Consider the following 23,932-nt stretch of genomic DNA (forward strand, 5'->3'; position numbering starts at 1 on the left):
GCCTCTCTTCTTACTGTTTTGTCCTTTTTCCTTTTATTTTTGAAGAGTATATTTTTGTAATGGGCTTCCTTTATTGGACCGTTCGTAGTCAACCCAATGCCCAATTATATATTTCTCTATTTTCTATTATAGGTAAATAACACTAAAAATAAAAGTATTTGAAAAAACCTATCATTTTCTAAGTTAAAATATTTTTATATTAAGTTTAATATTTTGGCATTCATTACCAAATTTACATGATATATATTATTTTCTTCTATATTTTGAAAATTTAAAACATATATAAATTTTAAAAATAATTTAAATGAATTATTTGAACCCTAATAGAATCTACAAATATGCAAATCTAGACCGAACAAAAATTATAAATATCTGAATCCGTTAAAAATTTTAATATTAAAAACACAAATCCGAATAAATCCAAAATCATTATTTTTAAAATCAGACCTACCTGATGATTGGACCGGGTTAGACTATGAACCGATCATATAGTCGGATTAGATCTACTAATTGGTTCAACATGAACCGATCATATAGTCTGATTTGATATCAAAGTTATTAAACTGATAAAAACCACGAAAATTATCAAAAATCCATAAATTATCCATTGAACATAAAGCTAATTGATATAATGTTTAAATTTATTTAAATTTTATGTATGTACCATATCTGTTAACATTATTTTAAAATTTATATAATAAAAATATATTAAACCATAATCCATAAAATTTTCGGTTTAGTTTCTAAATTTAGTTTTTAAGGTGAACCCAAGTATTTCTCCTTAAAGAAAACCCCTTGAAAAAGACTAAACACCAGAATAGATGTCGAAAGTTCACCCTTAGACCCACTGAAAGAAAAACATGCCGGTCGGTTAGAGTTTATTGGCCGGGCATCATAGTATACTAGTATTGGCCTACGCTTCATGAAATTGTCGTCCCACGAGACTCATCGTACTTATGTGATTAGGCTTTGATTTGATTTTTGACTGATTTGATTACATCTTTCTTGACTTATTTAATCAATTAAATATATTTTTTTTCTCAGAATGAAGATATGAATCCTCATTTTCCAAAACGCCTCAACATGCAAATTGAAGTGTATAACCAAGATCTATGCTAATCATATCATTTAGTATGATTGACATTCTTAAATTTCGATTACATAAACAGAAAGAAGATTTCACAAGTTATATAAAGAGAAAATTGGAAAATAGATCCATTTTTTTCTCCCATTTGTCACATTAGGATTTTAGTTAGATTGTTTAGGAAAATAGGATTTTGAAACCTTGTAAATACCCTAATGCCCTTTAATTATTGATTAAGTAGATTTATAATATATTATTAAGATTTTCGTAATTAATTTAATAAACTAAAAAGTAAAATTGGAAAAGTAAAAAAAAGAATAAAAAAGTTAAAAGGTAAAATAAAATTGGGAAATCCCTAATCTCTCTTTTCACGATCTTCTTTCTCCTTCTCCTTCTCCGCCGTAAGCTTTTCTCCCCTTTCCATGGCGATCTAGAAATCGACAGAGAGAAGCCTTGTTCGTCGTCGGAGATTCATCTAGAAGTCTCTACTCTCGTTTCGTCATCTTCCTCTTACGATCTCATAGCCTTCTCGTCGTCGTTGAGCTTTCTCTCTGTTCTTCCTCTCCGTCGGATGGGTGAAATCGAAGACTTCTTTCATTAATGCCGACGAGACAGTCACATCTCTTCACACAAGGTAATCAATTTCTTCTATATTCTCTCATCTAACATGAAATCGATGTGCTGTTCCATTTAACCTAGTTTTTGTGTAAACCGATTTATAATGTTTCTTAAGGCAAATTTGTTTTGTGGGTTGGTTAATCATCTTACAAACCACGATTAAGTACACATCATGTAGATAATTTTGATTTTCTTTTTTTGTTATCGTTTAAGGTTATAGAAAGGGAGAACATTTGGTCCAATTGAAACAATGGTGTCCGATTGGATGTAGAGTAGTTGAAAAAATTGGTCTTCAAATGTAGAGTAGTTGTTCCTTCTATTGTGTTTGCATTCTTAGTTAGTTCTTGTCTGATTGAAACAATGGTTGTAGAATATGTTCTTCCTTTGTTTATGCTCTCATAGCCCACAATTTTCTCTTTCAATCTAGACATGCTTGTTGTTAATATTCAAGATCGATTTTTCTCTTATTAAATTGTTGGTTCTTTTAAAATTTTAAACTATTGGAATACATATTCTAGGATCAGGACAATATGAAAGTAAAAATAGCTTTAGTTTGTGTCATTATTTTGTGAATGGTATTGATATTTAACAAATTGAACTAAAGATGATCTCATGGCTTGTATATATGTCGGGGGAGTTACCAAAGAGGCTTTTTAAGGAGGGCGAGGAGCCTCAGGTGTCTCAAATCAATAACAACTGCAGGGATCGACTACATAATTAAGAAGTTCAAAGCGTGGATGCCAAAGGAGCTGGATGTTGTGAAGAAAGATCTGGTGTGTACAATTAAGAAGTACACCTGTCACCATACACTATCGTCGATGTGCCTGTGCAAAAGAGATTGAACAAGTCTTGTTGTGATTGCGGTGCGTACGCACTCAAATACTTGGAATGCCATCTGCTTGGTCTCGACATCAACTTAGTGAAAGACGAAATAATTCAAGGTTGCAGACAGAAGATTGGCGTGGAATTATGGGAGGCTACACACGATCCTGTTTATGCTGAGGTTATGAAAACCTATGTGCCTTCACCATGGGAGAGGTCTCAGGTCTTCGATCTGGAAGAAGATTAATAGTGTCTAACTAGTGCTTTGTTTTTTTTTTGAATTATGAGGCAAAACTCTAGGTTTTTATGCTTTTATGAAACATTTGATAACTCTAACTTTGCTTTTCTATGAAGTATTTTTTTTTGGAAAAATATGGTAGCCCTTAAAATACCCTAAACAAACCCCTAAAGTTATTTGGAAACCATTACCCTAAACATACCCTAAATTTAGTAACCCTTATAATACCCTAAACATATCCTAAAGTTATTTGGAAACCATTACCCTAAACATACCCTAAACATATCCTAAAGTTATTTGGAAACCATTACCCTAAACATACCCTAAATTTAGTAACCCTTATAATACCCTAAACATACCCTAAAGTTATTTGGAAACCATTATCCCTAAACATACCCTAAATTTAGTAACCCTTATAATACCCTAAACATACCCTAAAGTTATTTGGAAACCATTATCCCTAAACATACCCTAAATTTAGTAACCCTTATAATACCCTAAACATACCCTAAAGTTATTTGGAAACCATTATCCCTAAACAGACCCTTAAGTGTTTTGAAAACATTACCCCTAAACACCAAACAAAAGCCAAAATAAAACCTAAACATACCCTGATCTATTCACTTATTATGTAGATTGATCACTTAAATAATTAATTATATAAAATTATCAATAATTTTCAAAAATTATCTCCTTCTTTGATCTATGTTTTAACACTTGTTTAGAGGATTCAAAGTTAAACTACAAACGATCTGGAAGTGTGATATACTCGAAAATTTTGTTTTTTTTTCTGATATACCTTAGGTATAGTACACGTTATAGGTGTATGAAACGGCGCCATTTTGTCTAATTTTTTGACCTACTCTATTTTCTTCCTCATTCTTATTCGACAGAGTAATATACAGCGGCGACAAATATGGAGAACGACTCCACTGGTCGCTGCAACTACACATCCATTCACCAGATTTAACATAGATTAGAACCATGTTGTAATGATAGAGAGAAGAGAGAAGAGAATGGAATAGGGAGGAAGAAGAATAGAATATGGGATAGTCGATGAAGAGATCGTGGGAGGAGGAGAATATCGTGGAGAAAATATTCTCCAAGATATTTGGGGATAGATTTAGAAAACATCTATAACCGAATATGGAAGTTTCCATATTTTTCGGATTTGCCTAGAAAACATATCATACCTAAGCCTTAACACTGTACAGTATGTGGGAGACCTATTCTATCTAAGACGTCACATAAGTTAAAAGGTACATGACCTTAATTTCACAAAAAGTACGTAAGGTATATCATAGAGTTGTGGTTATTTATCGTTATATAACCTTAGGTATAGTGAAGAGATCTTGCTAGATTGAAACGTCACAAAATGTACCTAAGATATATATGACAAGGAAACCTAAATAACGTTTTATACCAAGGATATATCGATGTATAAAACTTATATTTCGATTTCTAGGTAAAATAGATCACCAGAATGTGTATTCTAACCTGGGTTAGAAAGTAAAATAAAATATGATTCCAATTTTTTTTTAAAAAAACTTTAAATATATAAATTGTCATACTTATGTTTCCAATAGTTTTCATATTTTTGTATATTTTTTTATTTAAGTTTACTATTTTTCTCATCAACCAAGGGTAAAATAAGTCCAAAATTGCCAAAAGTATGAAAAGTCTTAAAGTGACAAACAAAAAAATAATATGTCTCTTTTTTCCAATTCTCCCTTATATAAATTCTGATTGTTGAAGATTCAGTTGTTCCAGTAATAAAATACAGGATTTTGTATGTAAATTTTGTTTTAGCTAAAAAAATCGTTAATTTTGTTTAAATCATTATATATATATATATCAAGAGAATACAATATCTGAAAAGAAATAAAAATAAATAAAAGTAGAAGATTGACGTTGACGAAGTCCCGACTTAAATACGCGGGGGGAAGCAAAATGACCGGCGCAGGGGTCATTCATTCCGTTACTAAGATTCTTTCGATAGCGACTGAAGAACACGCGCGAAATCCTAAACCGGTCGGTTAATACAATTGAAACTATATAATCCCCCCCCCCATTTATTCATTGCTTAAATCCAAAAAAAAAAAGAAACGGCCGAATCTCACTCTCTCTCTATTGATATCGTCGTCGTCGGATAAACTCAGTCGCCGCCTAAACTCCGGCGACACTCGGTAGATCCTCTAAACCCGAACTGCTTCCGTATAGCTATTATCTCTCTGTAGTTTTCGAATAGTAATAGTGTTCTGAGGTCGATCGGACTCCGATTTGCTTCTATTCCGGTGGTTGTTCGTTCGCATTGATTCGATTGTTGTATTGTATTGTATATATAGTGATTTCTGCATCTTACTGTTACTGTTTGATTGAAGAAGAGAGGGAGAGGGAGATGGATGATAGAGGAGGCTCGTTCGTGGCGGTGAGGCGGATATCACAAGGTCTAGAACGAGGAAACGTTTACCATTCTTCTTCTTCTGGTCATTTTTCATAACTCCCTCGCAGATTTCCTGACGTCAGCAAATTTAGATTAAGGAGATCCAAAGCTCACTTTTTTTTTAATAAAATTGTATATATATGCAGCTGAGGTTGTGGCGGGATCGGCGGCATGGTTAGGACGTGGCCTTTCATGTGTTTGTGTTCAGGGAAGTCATGGCGACGCCCGTCCTTCTTTTGATCTAACACCTGCTCAGGTTCATTGTATCATAGTTTTGTTTTCTCATAAAATGTAATTTAACTTCTGGTTATTATTGTATTCGAGTAGCTCATAACGTTTTATCGGTGATGATTGCAGGAGGAATGCTTGCAGAGGTTGCAAAGCCGCATTGATGTAGCATTTGACAGCTCAATTCCTCAGCATCAGGTTACCATTTGACTGTATAAAAGCTAGTTCCTTTTTTTTTCTCTCTACATGTTGGCTTCAGTAAGTCAAAACTGTAATATTGGTTGCTACTTCATATGCGTGTAGGAAGCTCTGAAGGATCTTTGGAAACTTTCCTTCCCTGAAGAAGAGCTGCACGGGATTGTATCTGAGCAGTGGAAGGAAATGGGTTGGCAGGGAAAAGATCCATCTACTGATTTCAGGTCATCTCTTTTTCATTATTCTTAGATCTATCCACTTTACTTGACCGATAGTGCAGCATCTGGCAGGGGTGGTGGTTTCGTATCTCTTGAAAACTTGTTGTACTTCGCCAAGAGATTCCCGGTATGCCTTTATAAAAAGTTGCAAATGATTTCAATTCCAGTGTCTGGACATGTTTTTGCTTGTCACCATCCCATTTCCATGATATATATCTATCAGGCAATGACATTTTGTTCTGTCATTTCTGTTTCCTGCAGAAATGCTTCCAGGACCTTCTGCGGAAGCAGGTTGGGGTTCGTTCTGTATGGGAATACCCGTTTGCCGTTGCTGGTATCAATATTACCTTCATGCTTATCCAGATGCTTGGCCTTGAGGCAGGTACAGTAACATTACTTATTGCATGCATATATGTTCACGTTTTGAGCATGCTCTTAGTTCAACATAATGAGTTCCTTACTAGCTAAAATAGCATAACCAGTCCTAGTTCCATAGTAGCTATCGATTGGGCATTTCCTTTGGTACTTATGTTAAGTACCTTATTTTGAGATATAACTCAGGTTCAGTAACAGTACTAACAATATATACCCTTCCATTTTTACAGCGAAACCACGGAGCATTGTTGGCGAAACATTTTTGAGATTCCTTTCGGGTAATTACCAGGCAATGCTGATTAAAAATATTATTTGTTGTCACACAAGGTAGATTTATAAGTGTGTGTATCCTTTGGTTTGCATTGTTCGCAGTGAATGAATCTGCGTTTGACCTTCTTTATTGCATTGCCTTCAAGCTAATGGATCAGCAATGGCTCTCCATGCGTGCTTCATACATGGAATTTAACGTACGCACTTTCTTTAACCCTTTTCTTATGTCACTAGAAGTTTTAGATTCGAAGAAACACGATGCTTTATTTTGAGTCTAAACATAATAAGTGCACCAAATGATTAATGGTAAAGATTGTAATTTGTGTGAATATTTGGATAAAAACACAGACGGTAATGAAATCGACAAGGCGGCAACTGGAGAGAGAGATAATGGTGGAACACATTAGAGGTATTGAAGATATGCCATCATACAGCCTTCTCAGTTACGAAACACTGTAAGTAGAAAGATCTAACACCTCAAGAAAAGCTCTTTATCAAAAGCCTAAAACAGAGCCGAACAAGCAAAAAAAAAAAGACAAGGTCTCTCTCTCGCTCTCTTACATTGGGTTGTTATTTCTCTGAGACAGAAGTTGAGGTTTTGTTTCCTTATGGGATTAGTTTTTCTAATTTGTAGGGCTTTCAATAAACGTTGTTTTGTTAGTTCGTTTTTGGGCTAATAAATATCATTTGGTTATAATATTTTTTTGGGGCTAAATGTATCAGCTATTGAACATAACATCATAGTAAATCAAAATGGGATATGATTTTGTGATTTACTCAGTTAACCATATAGAACAAGATATATAATGGCCTGACGATGATCAGTTCCAAAATGAAAATAACAAGAAGGAAAAAATTGTTGAAAGAAATGATTTATTACACTTAAAGCAGGTGATAAAGTGTAGTAGTGGTTCCAAAGACCCAAGACCAAAAAAATTATTGAGCAGCAAACAGAGCTTTGTCTCCACTCTGTAACTTAGATCATGACACCGTACATCAATAACATGGTGAGCCCCATCATTCCATAGCTCATCATGACTCCCTTAGACGATGCGTTAATTGGTGGAGATGGAGACGGTGAGGGGGACGTCATTGGAGACGGTGACGGGGTCGTTGGAGACGGAGAGGATGGTGACTCTGACTTCGGTGTGCCATTGGCCGGTGGAGAAGCAGATGGAGGTGGAGTTTTAGGTTTACGCGGAGAGTGAGGTGCAAGCTTGGGAGGAGTGGACGACGGTGGAGATTTTGGTGAAGGAGTGGAAGACGGTGGAGTTCGAGGGGAAGGCGGTGGAGATTTTGGGGAAGGAGGTGGTGACGGGGTGGCTGGAGGTGGAACAGCGCCAAGGACGGTAACGGCGAGTTTCATGCCACCTTGGCAGTGACCAGGAGTAGGGCACATGAAGTGCATAGTTCCAACTGTTGTAAGATCGATCTTAGTGTCTCCACCGGAGAAAGTCTGCGTTGCTCCGGTACTGTCGCAGGCATCGAAGCCAGCTTTATTCACCACGGCTACCGAGTGTGAAGGACCATATTGGAACTCTAAACAACAACAAAAAGAAGTTACATTACTTGTTAGAAAAAGGGTTTCTTGTAAGCCAAATAATATTTGAACCTGAGCATTAGTATGGAAAAGAACAGTTTCTTGTGAGCAAAGTAATTGAATTTGAGTGTTTGAATGAAAATATTATATACCTAGAGTGTCGCCGACCCGGAAAGTCTTTCCAGTAACCCAAGCCGTGTAATCGACACCACTGTTCCAGAAACCAATATCGCCGACCTGAAAAGTCACGGCATAGGCCGCAGGGACTACGGCTAGGATGAGAAGGAGGAGAGCCCCCGCCGCTGTTGATCCCATTGAGATAAACAATGTAAAGATAATAAATAGAGAAAAACAGAGAGAGAGAGATGAGTATGAGTTATCAAGTGGTGAGGTGAGTTTATATATCAAGAGAGGCTATGAAGAGGGCGATGACGTCTACTGTGTGAGAGAGAAAGACTTACAAACGGGAATGTCTGAATTAGTCGTGCTCGGATGATCGATTGCCAACTTTTGTATATTCATTGTTTTATAGTTTGACCAAGTTTTATTTCTTTTCAATTTCATCAGATGTTTTGTATTCATTGTTTTACATTCAAAAACCTAAATGTGAATGGCTTGACATATACTATTTTTGAACTGATATCTATATCAGAACAAGACTATAGATCAAATATCTTATACCTTCTGAATATAAAAGAAAATAGCGAAGCTGGATCAAAATGAAACCTGAACAATTATTTAAAAAACTAATAAGAATAAGATAATAGCAAGGAGATGGTTACCATGTTCTCTAACCTACTTTACAATAATCAAAGATGCATATTCTGTTTGTACGGTGTTCGCTGAAAAAAAAAATTCGCAATTTTAAAAAAAAATGTGTAAGCAAGGGAAATGCCTACAAGATCCAAGATATTAAAAAAGAAAGAACCATTTGCAAAAAGGTCAATGACAGAACAAGAATCCCGTAAAATAAATTAATTACTACTAGTTTGACTTTTTAAATATGATTAACCACCGATTTTCGAATCACTGTTGTTTATAAAATAAAGGAGTGAAATTAAAATCTGCCAGAGAAATGTGAATTGTTGACATATTCGACATTCACGTAAACGTGAGTTGTATCCAGGTTGTATCTCACCATTTATTATGTCGACTTTGAAAAACAAAAATCGGTTATCTTCATGCGTATATAAACCCAGGCTTTGAACAGGGATATAAACACAGGCTTTGCATGCTTCAGCCTGACCTGTACTACACATGCTTTTTTGAGTGGGAGTGATGATGCCATGCTCAGTAGGGTCAAAGGACCAATGTGATAGCACCACGAGAGTGAGAATCAGTTTGGTTTGTAGATTCGTTATTTTTTGTGCCAACTAAACTAGCTATAGACTATAGTATCAGCGTCTAAGCAAATAGTATCAGTTTTAAGCATAGCCAGGTGAAAAATTCGATTTGGCCTCCAAATATTTTAAACTATTATATTTGTCACAAAATCTCTAAATTTGTCGACCCTTTTAATTCTAAAAATTTATGGCTCCCTAAACTTTAGATTTGGCCTAAAGCAATGAATTTATTTTTCAAAAAACCTTGATAAATTCCACGTATGGACAAGAGTGTGCTATGGCGGGACACAAAGGTAACAAGAAAGGTTACAATAAGATATCAGCGAAGATTCAGAAAATCGTTATTTTACAAAACCAAATCATGTGGCTTCACTTTCAGGCAAGAAGTGAACAGTTGTCAGATTCTCTCTCTAGAGAGTTAGTAAACAATCACCACAGAGACAAATACTACTTGATCGAGTGTGAGCGAGTGCACACCGTTTCGAGAGACTCCACAAACAAACCAGAGAAACTCGTCAAAGCTTGGAAAACACCAGGCAACCCCGTCTGCAAGTTATTCAACGTCATAGCTCTCGTCACTTCTATCTCCTTCGAATGCTTCACCATCTCTTCCTCCACTCTCCTCTGACACCCCGCAAGCTCCGACTTTTTCTCGCTCAACGGGTCTCTAGCATCCAACACGTGTTGGTTATCAGGTCCTGACTCAGGTAAACCGACACCGACCATCGAGTACGACTGGTAATACTTCCTCTCCAAGCTTCTAAGCGACGAAGCTTTCTTCTCTAGCTCCTTCGACGCCGTCTCCGTCCTTTTCTTGATCTTATGCTCATCACCTTGTTTCGTGGAGATAACATGCACGACGTTGATGAAGCTTTTGATCGCTTCCGATGCGACCGTGTCGGGAACACGGTCCAGCGCGAGTTTCCACTCCTCGCAGAAGGAGAAAGCGTCGGTTGGATCTTTGTGAAGGACGGTTAGTTTGAACCAGGCGTGAACGGAGCGTATGAAGTCGCGTTGGAACTCGATCAGGTGGCTGAAACTAGAGTGCCAAGAAGAGACGGCTGATTCTAGGTCGCGCGTTGCTTGTCTGTGTAGCTCGGAGGTTGATTCTCCTTTGCCTGATCTGTCGACTAGACCTTTGACTTGCTGAACGATGCTGTTCTGTGTCTCGTGGTATTGATGCATTGCTTTCCACATGTACATGAAGCTGCATCAGGTTAAAAAATAACACTTAGATTAATGTCCCCTAAGTTGTTGAGATTATATATAATTAGCTCCATTTTTTAAAAAAGATTTTATATTCTAGAATTTTCATACAAAACATATTAAAATTTGATTATAGAAACTTTTTTTTTTGTAATTTACTATTTGACATAACTTTTAAGTAATAAAATTTCAATAAACATAATTTTACTTTTAAAATTTACAATTATTCATTAAGTAATGCATTGAAAATGTAAAAATTGTATTTTTTTGAAACACTTTTTTTTTCTTTGTAAAACTTTTAGATATTTTTGAAACAGAGGGAAGTATAAGATAAGCCTAAGCCTAAGCCATAATGCTACTGCCTCTTGACTTTAAAACATGATTACCAGACCAGTTATAGTAATTTGCTAGTTACTTTGACAGGATAAGCTAGTGTAAAAATAGATAAGAGGTACATTTTTGTGACACTCTAGGAAGTAAGCATATCGTTTTTAAGGACTACATAGACTTACCCATGACAGAGTTCAACGAGTTGAGGAACGAGGTCAGTGTCACGGAGACGGATAATGGCAGTAGAGGTGGTTGTAACAGCTTCAGATGTGACAATTATAAGTGACTGTAACCTATTTATGGAAGCTTTTGTCTTGTCTAGCTTAGCTGCATCCTCTCCTTTATACTCTTGGCTTTGAAGTTGTGATAGCTTCTTCTCATGCTTAATCTTCACACCTTCTCTAGCCTGAAGAACAAAATTTACCAACAGTCGATTGGTAAAAAAATTCATCAAAAGTAAAAAAAGAAAAGAGGATTGATTTAGACCTTGATTTCTTGATAGAGCTTCTTCTCCCATGCGAAGAGACGGTCAAGAGTGGAACAAAGGCTCTTGAGACTGTTCGGTTGATCCAATGCTGTTGTGTCGAGTCTGTATTTGACTGCTAAAGGCGGCTTCGAGGTCCATGTCGAGCTCAGGTTGCTTAGTATGCTACTCGAATGAATCACAGTTTCTAAACAAAACAAAACCAAATCAGCTTTGTTAAAACTCAAAGCATGAATAGTTCCAAGTCATCAAGAACAGAACATAAACAAGGCCCCACTAAACCAATTTTTAGAAAGAAAAAAATATTTCAAACCGATTTTTAGAAGATTGATTCCAAGTGGTCAAGAACAGTGCTAACTCACTTTTCAACTGTCTGAAACTCCCATCAAGCTGAGCTCTTCCGAGCTCAAGCATCTGAGACACTTGGTCCCCAGCGGCAGCAGCTTTATCGAAATACTCCTTGATCGCATCAGCGATCTCTTTCAAGTCTCTATGCCTAACGGAGGCGACATCTCCTCCGCCTCTATAGCTACCGCAATACGTCGTCGCATCATCTTCTTTATCATCATCATATCTTCCCTTTTCAGCTCCTCCGTATTCTTGCGGAATTGGCGAAGCCTTCTGGTGGTGGTGCCGTTTACTAGTTCTTCCCACCTCTGAAACAGACTCCATATTGTCCTCCTCATCCACGGATGAGCTTGTAGTGCTGTAATGATCTTGAACGTCCCATGAGCTACACTGTACTTCCTCTCTCTCCGTCTCTTCTTCATCCACCACACTGTTCTTCTTCGTCGTCTTACTCGCATGCTCTGTTCTCTCTGTTTCTCTCTGTTCTTGAGCCTTCTTATCGAAGAACTCTGAATCTGGAGGAGAAGGAGGGTAGAAGTTCTCCCAGTTCCAGACGGAGGAGGCGTGGGAAGGAGTAGCTGAGTAAGTCGAGTTCTGGTAAGCTCTTGGGTAAAAATTGGATCTTTCACTCGCCGGAGACGACGAAGGGCTTGAGTCTGAGAGGATGTGAGGCAGCTTAGGTTTGTGTTGATGCTGATGTTGGTGTTTCCTTCGTCTACTGGAAGAGGCGGAGATGACTGGAGGCTCAGGAGGAGGAGGAGGAGGAGGAGGAGGGATAGAGTTAGAGTTGGTTGGAGATGGTTGAGAGGGTGGAGGAGGAGGAGGAGGAGGAGGAGGGTGATGGAGAAAGACTGGTGGAGTTTGGTACGAGACAGAGAGAGGCTCACCGGCGGCGAATGAGGAAAGAGCAGATCCAGTGAGACGAAGTGACCGGCAGTAATCGGCTTGAGCGGCGGCGAGGTTGTGGCGAGCGTAGACGGCTTCTTTCATCAGACGGCGGCGAGTCTTGTAACGGCGAACGGTATCTTCGCCGTCGAGTTTCGAGGCGGTACATCCCATGGTTTTGAAAGCAGGTGTGAAAAGGAAAGAAAAGACAGTGAGAGAGTGTCACTCTCTACTCTGGTTTTACAATCATAAACCCTAGTCTCAAATGCTGTCTTTTTTTTTAATATAAATTATATTTATTTTTCTTTCATTTCTGTCTACTCTCTTTCTTAATTTATCTCAATTTTGTTATTATCTTCAGCTTTTTCAAACAACTTTCCCTCCCTTTTCTCCCTCCATTTCACTTTCTCTTTATCATTTCGTATTTTAATACACACTTACACATGCATATGTTAAGCTCAACTAAATTTTAAAAAATTAATAAAATAATATCCAAAATTTTCATTAAAATTTGAATAATTAAATAGTATAATTCTTTGCTTAATTTTTAATCAAAACTAGAATTAAAAAAATCATAGATTTATTTTTATTTAAAGAAAAAAGAAAATGAATGAGAATTGAGAGTACATGTTAATAATTTAACAAAAAAAAATCAACTTAATTGTTCATAAACTGAAGGAATAATGAATGCATTACGATATTTCCCTAAAATTTCGTCACCAATTGAAACATACAAGAAAAAATATTTTCGAAATATTATCAAAAATATATTAAATTTTTCGTTACACATTCAAAAATATGTTTTTGATAGAAATTGAAAAAATATAACTAGTTACACAATTCTTGAATATTGCTATCTAATGGGTGAGTTCTTGAATGCTTTTTATGTACTCTTGAATGCCATCTTATATTTTAATTTGTGTAAAGAACATATGAATCAGCCCTGGGAATTTACAAAAAGAGGAATGCTTTTAGTTAAATGAACCCATGCATTTTTTTTTGTAAAGGATGCAATAAAAAGTTCATGGAACCATAGTTTGAAATATCTGCATATATAGAGATGTTCCTTTATATGTTTGCTATTTCCAAGTTCTTTTTTTTTTAAAAGAAATGTTAAATTTAATTAAAAATAAAACATACATGGTTGCATCCTATTTTGTTTATGACTTTTTCAAAATAGAGGAATAAAAATAGGGAAAATGGTCATTTAAATCATGAACTTTTTAATTTGGTCGAAAAAAGGCATGAACTTTCTCATGAACCATTTAAAGCATATACTTATTTTGATTAACCATTTAAGGCATCAACTAAGTTCGACAAAGCCAATTTGAATACGTCGTTAATTCCATTAACAGAGCTATTAGACAGGGGTTAATTGCCGTTATTACCTCTGTTAAACACCAAACGATGTCGTTTTAAAATTAGAAAACCCCCAAATCCATATATCTCCAAATCGAAATCCCTAAATCCCTAATTCCCAGAAAGTTCAAAACATACTTTCTTTACAATTTCGTCTCAATTTTCTGATGAGTTCATCTTCAGAGATAAATCATGGGGGAGAAATTCGTGGATTCCCAGTGAAGTGTGAGTGTGGTTTACGCGTAAAGCCTTACCTATCGAAGACACAAGAGAATCCAGGAAGACCTTTCTACAGTTGCATAACCAAAAAAGATGTAAGCTAGTTAGATGTTTACGTTATTTAAACAGCCTCTGAGATGTTCTTTATGTTAGTTTGATATTAACATCTAATTTGATCATGAATTAGGGACATTTATTCAAGTGGGTTGAGGATGCTGTGTGTGAAGAGGTTGAAGATGCTATTCCAAAAATCGAAATCATTGGCAGGAAGCTTACTAATACCATAACTGAGGTAGATGAGTTAAAGACTTTGATTAAAGATTTGAAAGAAGGTGTAGCAAGGAGCGAGATGGAAATAAAGAAGTGGAAAGCGTTGATGATGTTGTGCTTTGTGTGTGTTTGCTTTGTGGTCATTTGCATTGCTTTCTTAATGTTTGGTAAAGCTATGAAAAGCAAGTCTGCATTTACTTCTATGTAGCTTTGATGTTTCTTCTATGTATGTCATGTATGTCGACATTGTTGTTGTCTTTGAGTTTGCATTTGACATTGTTGTTGTGTTTCAGTGCACTAGGTATGGTAATGAGACATTCATGTTTGTTTCATGATTTTCTTGTTGCTAGAATGAGTATTCTGAAAATGAAAACCATATAAGCTAAACATCGATCAGTTAAACATGATAGATCCAAAATAAAACATCAACAAAGCATGATCCACAGCCAAAAGAACTTCAGTTTAAAACAACATTAAGAAAAACAGCATAGCAGGTTCACCCGATCTGACACAGGTATGCTCATTGATATAAACTTTCACTTGCATCTTATGCTTTCTCTTCTCATAAGAACAATAAATCCTCCAGCCACAAGGAACATCAGTATCTGAACACTTAGCACCAATCCTCATTGCTTGCGACCTGTAAAGCTTTATATCATATCTGGTTTTTAAAGAATACCTCAGAACAGCAAGCTTGAAGTCTTCTGCAGAGTTATATGTTTTTCCCAAAGCAAGTAGTTCGTCCGGATCTTCATGGTCTCTACGAATTTGCGCTTCCTCATCTTCATCGTCATCAGAAGACAAAGGATCGGGAATCCTCTCATCGTCCCAGATATCATCTCCACTGTCAGCATCACTTCCATCTCCTTCATCTCTCGCAGCTTCTTCATCCATGTTTTCTTCATCAGCTTCCTCTTCGAGGTGTTCCTCTTCCTCATTATGTGTTTGATCATCTTCATTCTCTTCATCAGCACCATCTTCAAGACCATTAAAATCATCATCGCCAAACACAGCACAATCGTCTTCACTTACATCATCTTCTTCCCCACGATTCTCTTCTCTACAAGCCTCTGCTCGGGCCTTAGCTTCACGAAGCCTAGCTTCACGAGCCCTTTCGTCAGTCGTCTCTACTTCACAAGCCTCTACTCGAGCCTTAGCTTCACGAGCCCTTTCGTCAGTCGCCTCTACTTCACAAGCCTCATCCACTTCACGAGTCCTTTCTTCACGATTCTCTACTTCGCTCGCCTCTAGTACACGAGCCCTTGCTTCACGAGCCTGTGCTTTTGCTTCACGAGCCATGCACGATTCTCTGCTTCACGAGTCTCTTCCTCACGAGCTCTTTCTTCGCGAGCAGCTGCTCTGGCCTCACGAGCTTCTGCTTCACTTCCGCCTTTCGAAGATTCATCATTCTTCCCCTGTCCTCGTCGATAAGGTATCTTTTCTCTTGGAATTCCCTTCTTTCTTATCATTTTGAAGAGAACGTGTCTGATCAATTGAGCTTTCTGAGAATTAGGGGTTTAGGGATTTCGATTTGGGGATATATGGATTTGGGGGTTTTCTAATTTTAAAACGACATCGTTTGGTGTTTAACAGAGGTAATAACGGCAATTAACCCCGTCTAATAGCTATGTTAATGGAATTAACGACGTATTCAAATTGGCTTTGTCGAACTTAGTTGATGCCTTAAATGGCTAATCAAAATAAGTATATGCTTTAAATGGTCCATAAGAAAGTTCATGCCTTTTTTCGACCAAATTAAAAAGTTCATGATTTAAATGACCATTTTCCCAATAAAAATAGAAAGACTACGTCTCCATAGATGCAATCCAGAGTACTTTTTCCTAAGTTCAGGCCAATCTAGGCTATGAACTTGCTATTGGTTTTCATTTTCTTAGACAAAGCCTCTTATTTGATAAAAAAAAAAGACAAAGCTCTTCAGGCAACATATGTTCCCTCTACAGACTGTAACGGTATATACAGTTTGATGGATATATATACTACATTCATGTACCACTTATTTTAAAGGCTAAAGAAGTTTGCTTTGGTTAACCGACTAGTTCACGAGTAGCACAAAACAATCATACTTGGGTCGTTCAACTAATGCGGGTTCGGACTAAGAGCCTATAGCTCCAAAACCAGAAACTGTATAGTGCAGTGGGAGTACTACAAGACCGTGTATAAGGCTTTATTTGACAAAACTTTCTAAATCTGAAGGTTGCATTTTTAGATTATTGATGATAATCGTGGATCACATTTCTTGTATGATTTGCATGATGCAACTCCACCAACAAGCTCGTACAACCAATTTTCACCCTTATTCTAATATGTTTCTTAGTTAGTACGGCCATGTATCTTGCTCTCGTGCTCCGATAATATAATCAAACACTGTCGAAAAGACGACCGACTAAATTGATGTTGTCCACTAAATGGTTCTTGTCTTCTGGAAATTTAAATGGTCAAATATATGATTTATATATAACTTTAAATTATTGATTTTGAGTTGATGGAGGGTGTTAAGCTCTTAAAGATCTCGGAATATCTTGATTAGCGTGGAAATAAACATCCCAACATCATGGATCACCACTATCTTGCATTGTTTATTATGGAGCTTACATTATGATAACTTCGATCGAATTATTTGACACGTGTGCCAAATGTTTGTTTTGGTCTCTCTAACCTTTTCAATAGGCAAAAAAAACAAAAGTCAATGCTTTGCTTGGGTCGACCCATGAAAATTAACATCTTAATCAGATTCTTTTAACTTTTGAGAATTGTCTTCTCCTGATTGCTAGAGGTAAAACGTTAATAAAGAAAATAAACCTAATGAATAATAGGTTTAGTTTAGATTTGTTACTACCCTAATGTCGGTAAATGCTGAGAGGACGAGTTTGCATATCCTTTCTCCGTCTTCAAATGTACAATGGTAAATGAGTATTCATTTATTCTTATTTTAAATCAATTTATGGTAGATATATGTCGACCAAGTTAAATGTCATTAAAAAAAAGAAAAGAAAGTTGAATAACAATTTGAAGGAGTCAGCGTTTTCTTCATTGGGTTATAATCTGGCCGGCAAATCTTTGATCTGTTATTATATAGACCTTTGTTGCCTGCATTAGACATTTGTCTCCTTGCCCCTGTTTTCATTTGTGAAGTTCAAGCATTGAAGGGCTAACTGGTGATGCTTTGGTGAAGGTTCTTTCTGTTCCAGCCAGGTATGTTTATATTTTGCATTGTTTCTCTTTGTTCACTTCACGTGTGCATATTTTTCGAATGAGCCGAATATGTAGGAAGAAGAGATACCTTTTTGATTAAAAAAAGATGGAAATGTAATTTCTTCAGTCACAAGGAACATATGTAGTCTCTTATTGAAGAATTAAATAAATTACCATTGCAGATTTCATAACTGAGTTTTAGTAACTTCCTGCTCAAGCAAAAAGGAAGTTAGGTATGACAGACGTAGACTCTCTCAAGGCTATCACCACGGAGAGCATTGATCTTGTGAGTAGTTTTGGTAATTTTGCTTCTGATAGATTTTTAAAGTTATCAGGAAAATGCAATTTTCTCATATGGATGGTTGTCTTTCAGGAGAATGCTCCCGTTGAAGAGGTTTTTCAACATCTCAAGTGCACGAAAGAAGGGTTAACCTCCAATGAAGTGCAAGAGCGTCTTACCTTGTTTGGTTACAACAAACTCGAGGAGAAAAAGGAGAGTAAGATACTCAAATTCTTGGGTTTCATGTGGAATCCACTTTCATGGGTCATGGAAGCTGCAGCCCTCATGGCCATTGGTCTTGCTCATGGAGGAGTACGTCTTTTCTTCCCTCTCATAAATAAATTTTCTTTCTTGGACAATACGTCTTTAAGATTCTGATCCTAACTACTTTGTCTCAAAATGTTCAGGGCAAGCCACCGGATTATCACGATTTCGTGGGTATTGTGGTCTTACTTTTGATCAATTCAACAATCAGTTTTGTGGAAGAAAACAATGCTGGAAATGCAGCAGCTGCTCTCATGGCTCAGCTAGCCCCTAAAGCCAAGGTACATTGTCCATTTTTGTTGCTTTCATTTGATGGTAGTAGCTTATCTTATTTGTTTTTAGGCCATCCGTGATGGGAAATGGAACGAGATAGATGCAGCTGAGTTGGTTCCAGGAGATATAGTTGCTATCAAACTCGGTGATATCATTCCTGCTGATGCTCGTCTACTAGAAGGAGACCCTTTAAAGATTGATCAGGCAAGTTCTGCTTCTATATGATGTCATTATCTATGCTTTCTTTGGACTAATCTTGGAACATATTTATCTTTAATTTCTCCAGTCAGCTCTTACTGGTGAATCTCTTCCAGTAACCAAGAACCCTGGTTCTTCAGTGTACTCTGGTTCAACTTGCAAACAAGGTGAAATCGAAGCGGTTGTTATAGCTACTGGTGTCCACACTTTCTTTGGAAAGGCTGCTCATCTTGTTGACAGCACTACCCATGTTGGTCACTTCCAGAAGGTAGGTTTGTTCAAAACTTTCATTTTAGAAAAAACACTACAAAACATTCCATTTTGAGAGTTAGTGACCAATATAGAAACTTTGTATACTGATGTCCAGGTTTTGACAGCAATAGGAAACTTCTGTATCTGCTCCATTGCAGTAGGAATGGCTATTGAAATCGTTGTTATATACGGTATACAAGAGAGAGGGTACCGTGTTGGTATCGATAATCTTCTTGTCTTGTTGATTGGTGGGATCCCCATTGCAATGCCTACTGTTCTCTCTGTTACAATGGCTATTGGTGCCCATCGCCTTGCTCAACAGGTCAACACAAGTTTTTAAGACAGAAGTCAAATAACTTTTGTTGGTTACCTTACTTGTAATATCCATTTTCAGGGTGCCATAACAAAGAGAATGACAGCCATTGAAGAAATGGCTGGAATGGATGTTCTGTGCAGTGACAAAACTGGTACTCTCACGCTCAACAAGCTCTCCGTGGATAAGAATCTCATCGAGGTTTGCATCTTCTCTCTATTCAACTGTCTCTGTTGCTACTGATCTTAAGGGCCGGTTCTATGAGCATCAAGTGAAATTCTTGGCCCGCAAGTTTTAAAAGCTATTATATACATCGGTTGCATAATTTTCAAAAATTTTATTAAGATTAATCCAAAAATGTTTATAACCCTATAAATTTTTGATCTGGTCTTGCTGATCTTGATGTAACAACAGCAATCGATCTATTATGTTACAGATTTTCAAGAAAGGCATTGATAGAGATATGGCTGTGCTTATGGCTGCAAGAGCTGCACGTTTAGAGAACCAAGATGCTATTGACACTGCTATTGTTTCCATGTTGTCAGACCCTAAAGAGGTATCGATTAAAGACTCAACTTTCACTATACTATATTCAATATTAACATGCACAAAAGCTGTGATAATGTATTGTTCTGATACTCTGTCTTCTTCAGGCACGTGCTGGAATCAAAGAACTCCATTTCCTTCCATTCAGTCCAGCTAATAGAAGAACTGCACTAACCTACCTTGATGGAGAAGGCAAAATGCACCGTGTGAGCAAAGGAGCGCCTGAAGAGGTTACAAAACTTTAAATTCAACTTCTTGATAAATAGACAAGAACTAAGAAAATTTCATTCTCTCTAGATTTTGGATATGGCACACAACAAATTACAAATCAAGGAGAAGGTACATGCTACAATCGACAAATTCGCAGAACGTGGCCTAAGATCCCTAGGATTAGCGTATCAGGTGAAACATACCTAACTTTTTTCACAAGTAAAGTTTGAACTTGTTCTTAATTTGTATTAGGGCTGGGCAAAAAATCCGAACCCGAAAAACCGAACTGAATCCGATCCGAAAAAGTAGCACCGAACTCAAACCAAAATTGATTAAATATCCGAACGGGTTCAAAATTTTGGTATTTAAAAAAACCGAAACCGAACCCGATCCGAACCGAAGTATTTCGGGTACCCGAATGTATCCGAAATATATTTATATACTTAAATATATAAATTATTTTAGCTATAATGTATATTAAAAACATTCAAAATATATAAGATATCTTTAAGTTTTCTAAAATACTCGAAAAATATATGAAAATAGTAAAAAGTAAATGTTTAAAATAGCTAAAGTATACTAAAAACACCAAAAATAATTAAATATATATTGATTCCCTATCCAAATATTCAAAGAAAACCAATATATATGTTAAATTTAGGTATTTTAACATATTTGTTATTAAAATTTATATGCAATATATTATCTTTCTTATAGATTTTGAAAATTTAAAGTATATAATGAATTTTAAAATTTTAAAAATAATTTGAATGGGTTATCCGAATCCGAACCGAACCCGCAAAGATCCGAACCGAACCCGAACCGACATTTATAAATACCCGAATGGGGCTGAAATCTTTAACCCCGAAAACCCGAAATCCGAATGGACTGAACCGAAACCCGAATGGATACCCGAACGCCCACCCCTAATTTGTATATCTCCTTTTGAATAAATAGGAAGTACCAGATGGTGATGTTAAAGGAGAAGGTGGTCCATGGGAATTTGTAGCTCTTCTTCCTTTGTTTGATCCTCCTCGTCACGACAGTGCACAAACTATTGAGAGAGCACTTCATCTTGGTGTCAGTGTTAAAATGATCACTGGTAAAAAGACTTTTCTACACCTCATACTTGATTTTGGATTCAGTGTATACTCATATAAAGTGTCATAACATCACAGGTGACCAGCTTGCCATTGCAAAAGAAACAGGAAGAAGGCTTGGAATGGGAACAAACATGTACCCATCTTCATCTCTACTCTCTGCTAACCACACAGAGGCAGTTTCCATCGATGAACTTATCGAGAAAGCAGATGGTTTTGCAGGAGTCTTTCCTGGTAAGCTACACTACATTGTCAACTATGATCTTCTTAAAGCCGTATCTGACAATGCCCTACGTTTTGTTTTTTTATAGAGCATAAGTATGAGATTGTGATGAGATTACAATCAAGAAAACATATTTGTGGTATGACTGGTGACGGAGTGAATGATGCACCTGCTTTGAAGAAAGCTGATATTGGAATTGCTGTGGATGATGCCACTGATGCTGCTCGTAGTGCTTCTGATATTGTCTTGACAGAGCCTGGTCTTAGTGTTATCATCAGTGCTGTCTTGACTAGCCGTGCCATCTTCCAGAGAATGAAAAATTACACGGTACCCACATTCATGTTTAAGCTTCACTGACTAAAAGTGAATGTTTTGGTTGATTTTTTTTTTTCTGTTGACTTCATTCTGCAGATATATGCTGTTTCTATCACTATACGTATTGTGGTAAGTTTCTATATCAGATTTTTTTTTTCAAAAATACTTTAAAGTCTTATTTTTCATCTGATAACACATTTTTTCCAATGCCATTGTGTTACAGATGGGTTTCATGCTTCTGTGTGTGTTCTGGAAGTTTGACTTCCCTCCATTCATGGTTCTTGTTATTGCAATCCTTAACGATGGTTAGTTTGTTTTAAACTTTCCAATGATTCACCTTAATTTTGTTGTCTGATAAGTTTACTCTCTTGTTGAAAAGGTACTATAATGACCATATCAAAGGATAGAGTCAAGCCATCTCCAACACCAGATAGTTGGAAACTAAAGGAGATTTTTGCAACTGGTGTTGTTCTTGGAGCTTACTTGGCTATCATGACCGTTGTGTTTTTTTGGGCAGCATATGAAACTAACTTCTTCCATGTAAGCTTATTATATACATTATCACTTTTCTTCGTTTTGACTCTAAAATGTACATCACCAATAATATCTTTTATTCCCTTTTTTGTGGTAGAATATTTTCAAAGTGAGAAACTTCAACCAGCACCATTTTGACATGAAAGACAAGGAAGTGGCTGCACATTTGAATGAACAGATGGCTTCTGCTGTGTACCTTCAAGTCAGCACTATCAGCCAAGCGTTGATCTTCGTGACACGTTCAAGAAGCTGGTCGTTTGTTGAACGTCCTGGTTTTCTCCTTGTGATTGCTTTCCTCATTGCTCAGCTGGTAAAATCCGATCTTCCTCATCTTTCTTATTCTCTTCTTGTACAATGCTAATGCGTACATTTTAAAAGGTTGCATCAACGATATCAGCAATGGCAAACTGGCCTTTTGCTGGAATCAGAAGCATTGGATGGGGATGGACTGGAGTTATCTGGATATTCAACATAGTAACGTACATGTTACTTGATCCTATCAAGTTCCTAGTCCGTTATGCTCTAAGTGGCAAGTCCTGGAACCGAATGATCGAGCAAAGGGTGTGTATATATCTCTCTCCCTTTGAGTTTTGGCACTTCGCAGTTACATATTGGTCTAACAAGAAGTGTGGTTTTGTTGTCAGACTGCACTCACTGGCAAGAAGAACTTTGGGAAAGACGCAAGAATGGCTGCATGGGCCGCCGAGACGCGTACACAGCACGGTTTAGAGACAGGTCAAAAGCCAATGTATGAGAGAAATAGTGCAACGGAACTAAACAGTTTGGCTGATGAAGCTAAAAGGCGTGCAGAACTTGCAAGGTTAGATTTTTTTTTTGTTTGTGTGTGCATGATAACTTTCTCTAAGAGACTGTTAGTCTCTGTCATGTTTTTAGAGATGATGATCTCTCATGCATGTTTGAATTTTGTGATGAATGCTTGCAGAATGAGAGAGCTTCAGACATTGAAAGGAAAAGTTGAATCAGCAGCAAAGCTGAAAGGCATTGATCTTGATGATGCTAACAACAACAACTACACAATCTAAAAGTCTCTGCTTAAATTAAATGTTTTTTCTTCTGTTTTCTTATATGCATTACTACTATTATTCTTGAAACTGACATTCATTTTGATATCGTGGTGGAAGATGTTTAATGTTGTTGTTATCTTTCATTTGATTCTTGTAACTCTGTTACTAAAAATTCATACTTGATTGATTTAGTTCGGCTCCTAATATATAGTACACATTAAAATGTTAACTCTTTATATGATCTAGCATCATAAGAAGGGACAATGATCACAAATTCTATGAAAACAAAAAAAAACTTGGTAGGTTCACATACCTTGTTGTGATGTTCACATACTTTCTCAAAATATTAAAACATACGTTGTAGATACATATTTTGAATCTTTTGGAAAATTACTTATCATGCGACTTTGATGGCCCAACAAGAACCCATTTAAGTAAACCCAACAATAGCCCATTTACTCTATTAGCACAAAGGTTTCTAGTTTCTTCCTTTCATCAGCCGAGAAATCACTCTCACTCTTTCAGGCTCAGTTCAAAACTAAAACCCTAATTTTCTTCTTCCGTTGAGAGAACTTCTCCGTCGAAACGATGCCCTACCCCGGCCAGCTTGACTATAGGCAAGATGATGATCCTCATAACTCTGGGCCAGCCAATGCCTTCCGTCGACACCTCATCATAACGCTGGTAATCTCTCTCTCTCTCTCTCTCTCT

The 23,932-nt window shown here is 36.8% G+C and overlaps 6 protein-coding genes across 14 annotated transcripts in view; 4 read left to right on the forward strand and 2 right to left on the reverse strand.

Annotated features, from left to right (window-relative positions):
* The first annotated feature begins 4,844 nt into the window (after window positions 1-4,844).
* LOC108863034 (uncharacterized) lies at window positions 4,845-7,188 on the forward strand. Of its 6 annotated transcripts, none has more exons than XM_057010478.1 (10): window positions 4,845-4,948; window positions 5,144-5,248; window positions 5,352-5,461; window positions 5,563-5,631; window positions 5,737-5,852; window positions 5,919-5,973; window positions 6,108-6,228; window positions 6,452-6,499; window positions 6,594-6,688; window positions 6,840-7,188. In XM_057010478.1, the coding sequence occupies exons 2-10, from the start codon at window positions 5,161-5,163 to the stop codon at window positions 6,948-6,950; spliced, it is 813 nt and encodes a 270-aa protein (XP_056866458.1). In that variant the 5' UTR covers window positions 4,845-4,948; window positions 5,144-5,160; the 3' UTR covers window positions 6,951-7,188. The 6 variants fall into 6 exon arrangements, with proteins under 6 accessions (XP_056866458.1, XP_056866460.1, XP_056866462.1 ...); XM_057010480.1 differs by having other exon boundaries at window positions 5,144-5,244; window positions 5,351-5,461; XM_057010482.1 differs by having other exon boundaries at window positions 5,144-5,209.
* LOC108863035 (uclacyanin-3) lies at window positions 7,157-8,387 on the reverse strand. The gene is made up of 2 exons (XM_018637325.2): window positions 8,184-8,387; window positions 7,157-8,030 (listed from the first exon to the last, which is right to left on the reverse strand). The coding sequence occupies exons 1-2, from the start codon at window positions 8,344-8,346 to the stop codon at window positions 7,468-7,470; spliced, it is 726 nt and encodes a 241-aa protein (XP_018492827.1). The 5' UTR covers window positions 8,347-8,387; the 3' UTR covers window positions 7,157-7,467.
* Window positions 8,388-9,666: 1,279 nt separating this feature from the next.
* On the reverse strand, window positions 9,667-12,897 carry LOC108858679 (nitrate regulatory gene2 protein). The gene is made up of 4 exons (XM_018632565.2): window positions 11,757-12,897; window positions 11,397-11,581; window positions 11,093-11,316; window positions 9,667-10,581 (listed from the first exon to the last, which is right to left on the reverse strand). Exons 1-4 carry the CDS (start codon window positions 12,799-12,801, stop codon window positions 9,822-9,824), a joined length of 2,214 nt encoding a protein of 737 aa, XP_018488067.2. The 5' UTR covers window positions 12,802-12,897; the 3' UTR covers window positions 9,667-9,821.
* Window positions 12,898-14,153: 1,256 nt separating this feature from the next.
* Window positions 14,154-14,810, forward strand: LOC130494955 (uncharacterized protein At1g43920, Chloroplastic-like). The gene is made up of 3 exons (XM_056985820.1): window positions 14,154-14,300; window positions 14,393-14,589; window positions 14,684-14,810. Exons 1-3 carry the CDS (start codon window positions 14,154-14,156, stop codon window positions 14,808-14,810), a joined length of 471 nt encoding a protein of 156 aa, XP_056841800.1.
* A 3,113-nt stretch (window positions 14,811-17,923) lies between these two features.
* LOC108859754 (ATPase 7, plasma membrane-type) lies at window positions 17,924-23,328 on the forward strand. Of its 4 annotated transcripts, none has more exons than XM_018633660.2 (20): window positions 17,924-17,974; window positions 18,062-18,280; window positions 18,376-18,513; window positions 18,575-18,713; window positions 18,796-18,971; window positions 19,071-19,277; window positions 19,350-19,469; window positions 19,705-19,824; window positions 19,922-20,044; window positions 20,112-20,216; window positions 20,982-21,126; window positions 21,203-21,358; window positions 21,436-21,674; window positions 21,759-21,791; window positions 21,886-21,967; window positions 22,042-22,202; window positions 22,294-22,506; window positions 22,575-22,757; window positions 22,841-23,016; window positions 23,140-23,328. In XM_018633660.2, exons 1-20 carry the CDS (start codon window positions 17,924-17,926, stop codon window positions 23,237-23,239), a joined length of 2,886 nt encoding a protein of 961 aa, XP_018489162.1. In that variant the 3' UTR covers window positions 23,240-23,328. The 4 variants fall into 4 exon arrangements, with proteins under 4 accessions (XP_018489162.1, XP_018489163.1, XP_018489161.1 ...); XM_018633661.2 differs by having other exon boundaries at window positions 22,324-22,506; XM_018633659.2 differs by having other exon boundaries at window positions 18,575-18,709; window positions 18,792-18,971.
* A 397-nt stretch (window positions 23,329-23,725) lies between these two features.
* The window catches only part of LOC108837684 (uncharacterized), a gene marked incomplete in the record, with an annotated part of 1,985 nt that continues 1,778 nt past the window's right edge, over window positions 23,726-23,932 (forward strand). The window contains 1 exon segment of the mRNA XM_057011043.1: window positions 23,726-23,899.

Source organism: Raphanus sativus, chromosome 5 (assembly GCF_000801105.2).
Source record: "Raphanus sativus cultivar WK10039 chromosome 5, ASM80110v3, whole genome shotgun sequence".
Taxonomy (NCBI): Eukaryota; Viridiplantae; Streptophyta; class Magnoliopsida; order Brassicales; family Brassicaceae; genus Raphanus; species Raphanus sativus.